The 10,533-nt window shown below is 38.9% G+C and overlaps 1 protein-coding gene across 1 annotated transcript; it reads right to left on the bottom strand.

Moving 5' to 3' along the window:
* Positions 1-48: 48 nt before the first annotated feature.
* Positions 49-10,533, bottom strand: ttc38 (tetratricopeptide repeat domain 38). The gene is made up of 14 exons (XM_026176635.2): positions 10,144-10,533; positions 9,635-9,712; positions 9,447-9,528; positions 8,596-8,767; positions 7,395-7,568; positions 6,920-6,995; positions 6,477-6,596; positions 6,285-6,344; positions 6,027-6,065; positions 4,001-4,082; positions 3,430-3,595; positions 2,119-2,278; positions 1,619-1,692; positions 49-1,256 (listed from the first exon to the last, which is right to left on the bottom strand). Exons 1-14 carry the CDS (start codon positions 10,171-10,173, stop codon positions 1,169-1,171), a joined length of 1,401 nt encoding a protein of 466 aa, XP_026032420.2. The 5' UTR covers positions 10,174-10,533; the 3' UTR covers positions 49-1,168.

The raw sequence follows: 10,533 nt of genomic DNA, 5'->3' as shown, positions 1-10,533 counted from the left end.
GCATTGTCCTCGTAGCTGTTTTTATAGCGCACCACCACACACTTCAAGTGCTTCATAAGTCACAACTGTGACGAATTTATTTCGCTCAAAGTCCAAAGATTGGTTTTTGTATATTATTTCTTCAACACCATTTATCATAGACATTGTCAGCCTATTGCTGATGTTACATACATAGATATAGATCAAAGTGTTCAGTATTAAATCAGTTATTTTTAAACTCTAATCAAAGAAATAAATGTTACATTTTTGATTTTTTTTAATCAAAGGAAGCTCATTTTAAAATGTTACATCAATTTCAATATAACATTTTAGGTATTTGAAATTTCAAAATGCTATTTTCCCCCAACAAAACATTTTTCTCTTTCTTTAAATCTCACATTTTTATGTATTTCAGCAGCATTACCACCACATTCCCACCTTTCAGTCGGGGTTCAGCCTTGTAGCACCAGCTGAACAGCTGCTACTCAATTTAGCCCAGTGGAAATCTTTTTACAACAATGTAAAAGCAATTTCAAAATCATACCAAGCTGTACAGTAACTAAATAAATGAAAGGACTTAAGACGGTTTATAAAACGTACAACAGCATTAAACCAGCTAAACAGGGTTGGGGGGGGGGGGGGGGGGGTTGTTTATTGCTGAGCATCACAAGTCAAGATCCAGTGGCAGTAATATTAATCATCATTTGAAGCTCTGATAAGCTAAACAATCAATATAGAATATTTATAAAAGCAAATGTTTATTTGTTTAAATATAGAAAGTGAGAGAAGGCTCATTTAAAATAACATTGTTTTCAGTCTAGCTTCAGAGTGCACAGCGCCACCACTGTCATGTAATGTAATAAAAGCTTTCATTAGAAAAATGGAAATACAATTATTTGGGGAATAAAATTAACAATTTTTGGAATGAATAAAAAAAAAAAAATTTGCACATAAGTTATTGCAGAAATTTGAATAATTCAATTTTACATATTTTTTCATGTCAAACTAGCTTACAGCTGTGTATTAATTATTGAATACTTGGAGTCTATAGTAAGAAAGAACTTCAATGCGAACTACAATGAGATTTGCATGAAAGGTTTCCACTCTCTTAACACTCCAAGCTCTTGATAGTTAAATCTTTTAAACCCACAATGGTTGTTTTTTTATATGGGAACTGGTTTGTGCACCTCTAGTCCTGAAGTGCAAGAGCTTTCTGCATCAGACGATGGGTCAGAGGAGAGTTTGGCCTCACGGCATCGCGCTCTGCCAGAAGACATCTGGGGAAATTCAGCACAAGACAGTGCAAAGACATGAACACAGATTCAAAGAGACTGCAGGCTGAGAGGCTAAGCTGATCAATAATGAAAGTATAACATGCTGTACAGACATGGATGTCAGTTACATAATAGGAGCATGAAAGCAGCTCGTGCTCTGTATGCAGATGGAAAGCAGTTAAAGAAAATCGGAGTGGACAGCAATCGCAACAAAACTATGTTGGAATTTCAGTGTTTCAGTGAATGAAAGATGGGGTTTTATTTCCCCTCGCACAATCTTCCGGCATATTCCCATGCAAAAACACACTGATACTGGGGGGAAAACACCCCAAAGCATGAAGCCTGAAATCCCTGCTGCTCCTTACCTTCCCAGCTTCTGGTGGTGCTTATTCTCCGATTTCATCGCAGCATGAATAAGCAGCTGATTAAACAGATCCCTCTGAAAATAACAATACACAAACACATTATTAGACACAAACCTCTTTCAGTTGTAAAAGGACATTCTGCATTTTGTGTTAGATTGTGTTACATTTTATGTAAACTGTGACGCCTTAGAGAACGGTTCTCAGAACAAAAATAACATAAAAGAGTTCATTATTCATACACTGGTGCACTGCACTCCACATGTTCACACGGTCTGGTATGTTCATAGATAGAAAGACTGCAGCTTTTCTGCACAACACTCCTAACCTCTGACCTGTTTTTACAGCATCAAGGATTTCACTTTTGCTCAAGAAAACAAAGTATGAGCAATGATATCCAAAGATAGTAAAGCCTCGAGGCTTAAACATTTTCAGCAGTTCACTAGGAGAGCTGCAGTTTGAAATGATTTTCTTTAACAGTTAATAAATTCTTTGAGACTTACCTGTGCATCACTGCCACCTATGTCTACCATGTGATAGCGTAAAGGGTATAGTAGCTCCACAGTTTGACCGTAGTTACCCTGGTTGTACTCCAGCATAGCCTGGCACATTGGTATCCCTATAGTCCCGGCCAGCTGATGCTGCTGATTGTCTCCTGGATCCCTGTGCAAGAAAAACTTTTCTTATAAAAAGGAGCCAAAGATACAGAGTAACAAGTTAAAAACTGTTAATGCTGCATCTCAAAGAAGGCATCAGCATTAAATATTTTGTGAGAGTAGAAATCCAGGGATCTGGTTTGTCTTGCAAAAAGAAAATTAAAGCAAACATAAAGAACACATTCTGGAAAAAGACACTCTGTGGCTAGTTAGTTTATTTCTACATTTTTTGCTGACTTGTAAAGACACAGGAATATTTCCCTCTCCTTTATCTTTTGTGGTAGTTTCCCTTGTGGCAGGCTCTCCATGTGTGATAGCATATTGGTGTCTAAGTCTGCCCTCCTCACACAAATGGAGACGAACTGAACAGAAGCGAGCTCAGTGAAGTGCATCTAATATTATGTGAATTTAAACACTTGTTATGTCACTGTAAGTGCATTAAAAGCTTCAAGAAGTGTGAGTCCATCTGCAATGACTTCAGAGAATGACTCTCTTAGGTTTGTCTTTGGAAAAAAAAAGTGCTGCTGTTGCACTTATCCAAACTTCTGCGGCCCAGTCTCCTCCCTACAGCAGTCAATCTAGAGGGAAAGCTGCAAAGACCTCTGAGAAGGATTCACTTCACTGTCCTTAAGCTTTCTCAGATTAGCAAATACTCTGAGTGACTGCCTCTGACTGTATAATTACCATATGGAAAAATATGGATTAGTTTAAACTATGCAATCCTCCAAAGACCCAGGTAATAAAAAGTAATATGCTAGATGTAATTGATGCATGCTGCGTTTGAACATGCATGCAGCTCGTCTAATACACTCAAAGTAAAGCTGCGATGAGGAGAAAATTACATTTTCTTACTTAACTCACTTTCAAAGAAATCCAACACGTCTTAAGTAATAGTGAAAGCACGACAGCTTTAAGGACTGGTTTTAAATGTGAGCTGTTCTGTGGTTTGTATGCTCGACGAAACGAAGAGCACAGGCCATTATAACCTCAGAGGCATCTGCTGCAGAGGGAAGCCCCTCTCTCTGACTGTATTCACACTCTATCTCACATCCTACGCTCAGTCTTGTCTCCATTTTACATAAGGCTTGTGTTGTTCTTATGTAAGCCTGACAGAGTGTTGAGGTGTGCAGTGAAGAGAAGAAATGGCACGAAACTTACTTCGCCAATTCCTGAAGGCCCTCCAGCAGACGCCGACTAGTCCCAGTCTCTTTAGCTCCCAGCGACACCATAAGGAAGTGAAGGTCATTAAACAAGGTCACGTGATCGTCAGTGTGAGGCCGAGTTACTTGGAGCAGCTCCTGCCAACGCTCCTTCACACACACTCCTGAAACATGCAGAAACACAAACACGCTAATACAGCTTGAAGGCTGCATAGTCAGCTGTAAAACAGAGCAGGAAGAAAATGTGGTCAGAGGTTCTGTTAATTACCTTAATTTCCAACAAAGCACTTTTGAGGTTCAAATTAATGAAGGATGGCAACTGAGATCATCTCACCTCATTAGCAGTTTCACTCAACACCATACTGTCTTAAATTATCTTAAATTATTTGTTCCAGTTGCCCATCAGCCCATTAGTAACACATTAGGAAATGTTGCAGCATTTTGCCAGCTGGCATCATTTTAAACATATTCTATGAGCACAAAAAAAAATGCATTACTCCTGAATTTTAATCAGAGTGTGATGAGTGTCTGAGATGTATTTTTAGCATGCAGTTTGTTCTATATCTTACCGTCCATTTCCAATCTGTAAAGTAATGAGCAGGCATCTACAATGTCCAACATGGCTCCCGAGGCCTTGCAACGCCTGAAAACCTTAGTTGAACACAACACACTGTCATCACCATTCATTCTAATCACCAAAGGACATACAGACGTTTACATGCACTCGTCATGGGCATGAATGTCATGGTCATTTTGCTCTTTGTTCTTTTTCCAGGGTTTAACTAATTGTAGAGCATACATCTTTAAGGACTATAAAAAACAAGAACTGGGCCACATACATACATATACCGTATATAACTAATATTTGGTTAAATGTCACTTAATAAACCAGTTTCAAAGTGTGTTTAGGATCACTGACCCAAATGTGTATCCAAGTTTCAGCTGTCTAGCTGTTGACTTGAGGTAAAGAAGAAGTTGGAGGTAGTCCTTTAGTATCAACTGCAGGAAAACAGCCCCAGAGCTTGATGCTACCCCCACCTTGACTGACAGCTGGTAGCCTATTCTAACCTTTACTTCTCCAAACTTTCCTCATCATTGTGGTCGAACAGCTCAATCTTTGTCTTGTCTGACCATAAAACTTTTCTCCACAAGGCTTGCCTCTGTGGGTTCAGTTCAGTTGTGCTTGAACTTTGCAGCAGGGGCTTTGTTTCTCGGTTCATAGCGATGCTTCACTGTGAACGCTCAGCCTGGTGTTCCAGCAGCTTCCTGTTCATGGCAGGATTTTTGATAGTTTGAGTCTTCTTCTAGACCTTAGCAAAGCTGTGACATACCTGAATAACTTTTACTTATGTACAATAGTTTTGAAGTTTGATGATCTTAGAATTTCCAGTTGTTTAGAAATTGCTCAGAGAGACCTTTCCAACTTGTGTGAATCTACACAAGTTCCTTGGACTTTCCCATTGCTCTGAGCATTGATCGATTCAGCGCGTGATGTCGAGCAAATAATTTGTATGCTGTAAGTTAACAGGTCTTCACCTTGTCAAATTACCAGACAATGTACGACCTTCAGTACCCCTTATTAATAGACTTAAGTGAGTGTATTTTTTTTTTGACAACTTTATTTATAATTTTCCAATATGACAAAAGTACAGAAAAATATAACTCGAATTGTGATTACAAACACTGCCATTGTGAAACTGGTTACGCCAGTGGCAAACCAGTTGGATGCAGGAAAATGTGTAATCTATGGGCACATACAAAAAAAAAGAAAAAAAAAAAAAAGTACTATCACGTGAACAAGGCAAAAAAAACAAAAACAAACAAACAGAAAAAAAACAAAAAACAAAAAACCCACCAAAGAAAACAAAACAAACAAAAATAGAATAAAATAAATACATAAATAAAAGGGGGGGGGCTGCATTGTGCGCAGTTCTGCAAACACCTCTTAAGTGAGTGTATTTAAATATTTGAGCCTGTACGTATGATTCTGACCTTTGATGGATTAGAAAAAAATCTAAACTAAAATCCAACTTTTAAGCCAAATTCTTGTTTTTAAATATTTAAAGGTGTATCCACCTAACACTTCAAAGAAAGTCAGCCAAGAATTACCATGACATTCGTGTCCATGATGACTGTACACAACGTCTGACCACGTTGTGTACAGTTCAGAGAAATTAAGTAAAGAAGAGAAAAAAAACGAGATGCTGAACTTTGCTGATGTGAATTTCAGAATTTCTTTTGCGTTCAAACTTTTAGCTGAGAAGTATTATTCTAAAGGTGCAGGACATCAAAGAGATGTACTTTCAAATTGTCTCTCTTATTTTTGGAGTATCACGAAATATAATCCGCTTTGGCTGTTGACACTGAAAGGAGTGTGGGTGGTTCCTTGGCTCTGACATATGAATATGGATTTGACTTTCATTTTTGTTCACGCTTACCTTCTTGACTCACAACGAGCACATCAAACTGCATTAGTCTGCGTCTCTTGTGCAGTGTTGTGCAGTGGCGTATGCGTGACTCTGGAAGTTACTAAGAGTATGTACTCAGGCAGCTATAGTATTAAAGTTTAGATGCAAACTTTCAACAGAAACCAACCTGAGTGTCGTATATTTGCAGAGCAGCTTCGTGTTGCCTCTGTGGAGGAGGTGAGGAAGACAAATTTGAATAACTTGAGCACTGAGAAATAGGCAACGTGGATAAATTGAGTTGCCCAAATGCAAACACAAATTAATCTTACAATATAATCAACCCCAGGCTTCAAATTACCTATGGGAGACAATATCATAAATACATTCTCCACAAACACTGACTGCCAGCTTTCCGCTTGGCTGAAAAACCCATTATCATCTTTACCTTCTCGATGAAAAATAGAGCCCAGTGCCAATAGTTATGACTGGCCAGCATGTCAGTTACCTGGAATTAAACATTACAGAGTTCAAATACTTTTCCCGGGGCTATTTGGATATGTAATATAATTCAGTCGTCTATGGAACAGATTACTTGTATGTGATTAATCAAAAACAGAAAAGAACAAAGTCATCGTACCTCCCAGTCTTTCTCTCTACTTTCCATGAACTTCAAGCCTTTGTCCAACTCTGCCTTCATCTCACAAACATGGGCTACAGAGTGGACTGACCAAGCATCGTCGGGAGTTAGAGCGAGCCCCTTCACAAGAGAGTTTGCCGTTTTGAAGCAAGAAGAAGCGATGAACGTGTTGATAAGTAACTAGATCTAAAATGACCAATCCAAAATAACTGCATTCTAAACACTCAACATGATGCTCCCCAATCTTTTCAGCGACCCTCATATCATACTTTGTATGCATTACACGCTGAGTTTTGAAGGGTCTGCTGTTTATTCCTGTAGGTCTTTGACAGCAAATTACTTGCAGAGTTGAACTAACGAAATCAGAAAAGGGACCGAGAGTCCAAAACCCCCTGCTACAATAATGGCAACAGCTTGAATAACAGCAGAGAAGAAAATCTCACCTCCATGGCTACTTTCTCAGCCTGGTCATAGAAACGAGTTTCCAGGAGACCAAAGGAATATAGTCCATTCAGGTAGCTGAGAGCAGGTATGTGCACACGTACGTACACACAAAAACAAAGTAAACAAATAAATTTAAAAAAAAAAGAAGATCTAATATGGCTCATTTCAGACAGTGAATTTACAAACGAGCTGCACCAATGCACAGCATACTGGAAATATTTATATTATTTCAAACTTTGAATCATGCAAAGCTACTCTGGCAGAGTGAAAGAACATCCTAACAGTTTGAAAGCATACATGCACACTTTAAACAAAAATACTAAGCACTGCACAACTACTTACTGTAAACAAGCCTCATTAGCTTACATGCTGTATGTTTTGCAGGTATGCATCCATACTGTCCCAATGCATGGCATCAATGTTTAGATTGACAAACAAAAAAAATCTCTGGTGACATTAAGCCGTCTTTTGTACCTGGACAAAGGCATGTGTGGTTTCCAGTGGGGAAGCACCCTGGCCACTGAGTCCCTCATTTGCATTTGGGCTCCCATGTAGAAATAAGCATCATGTGCAAACTTGAGGGCCAACATATCAGTTGGGTGGTCTAGCAGAATATCTTCCCATGCCTCACAGGCTTTCGGAAAATTTCTGCAAGACAAATGTGTCGGTTTAAAAAAGAAAAAAAAGAGCGAGTTCAGGGAACGTTGATCGGTACCTGGAGAATCACAAATGTCAATATGCTTTGTGAGCAGATTAGAGGGACTTGGAAAGTATCGCAAAGACAATGCTGAGAGCCAAAATGGCTCCTCGATATTACAGTATAGCTGACTATACCCCGGGGAAATAAGACAATGAATATAAAATTCAAATATTACTTGCTGGACTGTGACTGAAATTTTACAGAAGAGCTTGGCAGACAATCTGTAGTAAGAGAGTGTATCACGTAAGGCCAGGCAAATAACTTAGGGAATGAATATCACCTGATAAAAAATAAATAAAAAAAACACTTGTACTTCTGTGTTATGTATAAAAAAAAAAAACACAAGTTCAACCTATTTCTTCTGGCTCAATGAAACTCATTTCGACTCAGACTTCAACTACAGACCCCAGTGACAGATAAGATTAAATATGTAAGAGTCTCTCTTAGCATACAACTCTGAGAATGATTAAGTTACTTCATTTTAAAGTCATTACATCAGGATTTTGTACAGATTTATAACAGAAATATTTTTGATAGCGTTAAATAATTAACCCTTAAAATAATTTTGATAAAACCAGTTTTGTGCACATAAAAAAAAAAAAAAAAAAACTGTTGCAGTGTGCAGGGCTCTTGGATAAGGGACGCTAAAACTAACCACATTTTATGCTTTTAAAAAAATAAGTGTTTGTGTGCTGTCAATTATTGAGGTTTTTGTTTGATTGATTTTACATTTGTTATGCATTTCAATCATAAACATGCTTTTCAATCAGTTTTCTGTGAATTCACAACCACTTTGAACATTTAGAGAATTGGGTTTGCTGACTGATACAGGTTTCATATCGTCATCATGGGTTTATTGAGGCCTTCTGAGCAGGAAAACATTCAAAGATAAATTTGGCTCAAACACAACCCAATGAAGCACGGGCTGCTTTGTGATTGCGTCTCCTGCTGTGGCGGTCTGGCTCTGGACCTTACCCGTGTGAGAAGAGCTCCATGGCTTGGACATGGAGTCTCTCTCTGGAAGTGATGTCCTGGCTGTTGGCAAGTTCCACCGTCCTCCTCACAGCACTTGACAGACGCTCATCCAGCCTGGTGGAGCTTGTTGTTGCCACTAGCTCCAGGCCTGTACTTATCACATGCCCCATAACTACAGGAAAAACAAATAACAGCTGTCTTTTCTTTCTGGAGGTTTCTGCAGCTGCAGTTCTCATGGGGAACGAATCACATGCACTTGTAAAGTTTTGCCTTTGGACTTAAGTAAAATATTACAGGAGCTTCTTGGTTCCATTTCTGTTTATTTGCAGCATGAGATGAAGAATAAGAGTTGTTTAACTCCACTGTATGCCCCTGATACGAATAAGTGCAAGCAGCCAGCATTTTAAAGGGTGTCTATTGTCAGCAATGGTAAACTTGGAAGACCTCAAATTGTTTTTCTTATGTAACCAGACATTAGGATCAATCAATTCAATCAACGTGTGTGTTTACAGCAGCTAAACTAAAAAGCAGCTTGCAAGTTCTGAGGAGAATCAATAAGTGTTGAACTTGCACAAAGGAGGGTAGAGTCATTTGCATGAACAACAACTAAATGCTTGATCAGAGCTCAAACTGACAGCTGACAACTGAGGCCTCCCAGCTACACATAACACTGAAATAATCTGAAGTGACTGACCTCTAACATGTTTATTTAAAGAGTAGTAGCCACATTTAATTGTTTTTCCTTGCAGCATATAAACTAATCAGACATCTCAGGGTTTCTTTAGTCTTATTTTGTTGTTTTCCTTATTTCCATATTTATCAGAAGCATAGTTAACCCCACATTTAGTTACCAAAATTTGGGTCAGCTGCCTGGACAGCAGAAATGCATCCTTCAATTCCTCCCAAGCTGTCATCGTTCCTCCACTTCACGTACTGGGGGGTTAAAACACAATTTAGATCTTAAACAGCCTGAAACACCCACGGTGTGCAAACTGCGTGTGCATGTGGAACAGGTGTTTTCGGGTGTTAAGTAGGCTACCTGCGTGAGTATGGCGTCATACATTTTACAAGCCTCATTACTGCTGGTGGACAATGTAAGCCCCTCCGCCCTCCATGCCTGCAAGAAACGGGAAAATAATGGTGCAGACGTTAATGCTGGGTTTCAGTGTGTAAGCCATGACAAACATGCTGTTGTCTCGTCGGCTTGAGCAACCTGAGGTTAAAGATTCATCGAGTAAAGGCAGCCAATTTCATTTCAGTGTTACCCAGAGCCTAAATAAATCTACTTGTTATTGTAAAAGTTCCGGACACTTATCAACAGTGGACATGTAACTTATCGAGGTTTGCCTGCTTTATGCCCCTGCATGAATATTTTTCTGTAAACTAACAGTTTTATCCTTTTTTCACTTTAAATATACATATCTCAATAATACAAACTATGTTTCTCAATCCTTACTGCCACTTAGTTATTGCAACAAATAAAGAGAAAGTGTCGCTTTCTGTTCTTCATCCTTCTTTAAAGTTTCTTTCTCTCTCCGAGTCACTGACCTGGCAGTCCCTGAAGCTTGAGGAAATCATTTCGAAATCTTCAGCTTCTCCACCTACACGGAAAAAAAAAAAAAACCTGCTGGTGGGTCAACTTCTCGGTCAATAAAAAAAGAAAAACGGGCCGGAAGTTTGTCCCTCCGTTGACACTCTTTCAAAATAAGTGCACGAGTAGCGTTTAGAAAGTCTACGTCAGAATGTTTTCCGAAAGCATGCGCTTTATTTTGTTAACTGACCTGCTATTTACGAGTCCACAAGATTATTTAATGTTAAAAACATTTTCCCCACATTCCGTTTGCTTTACTTAAAGAACCTGCTGTCGTTATCGGTTATGGAGGAGAAACTATCCTCGGTGGCTACAAGAATTATCAGACGGGGAGTCTTAATAATGTT

The sequence above is a fragment of the Astatotilapia calliptera genome, chromosome 7 (assembly GCF_964374335.1).
Source record: "Astatotilapia calliptera chromosome 7, fAstCal68.1, whole genome shotgun sequence".
Lineage (NCBI taxonomy): Eukaryota > Metazoa > Chordata > Actinopteri > Cichliformes > Cichlidae > Astatotilapia > Astatotilapia calliptera.
This window is presented reverse-complemented; position numbering and strand designations above follow the sequence as displayed.

Coding starts and splice junctions, on each gene's coding strand:
- ttc38 (XM_026176635.2), bottom strand. CDS start 10,173: ATGATTTCCTCAAGCTTCAGGGACTGCCAG. Junction 9,529..9,634: donor ATGACGCCATACTCACGCAG/GTAGCCTACTTA, acceptor TTAACCCCCCAG/TACGTGAAGTGGAGGAACGA. Junction 3,596..4,000: donor TTACAGATTGGAAATGGACG/GTAAGATATAGA, acceptor TGCATGTTTCAG/GAGTGTGTGTGAAGGAGCGT.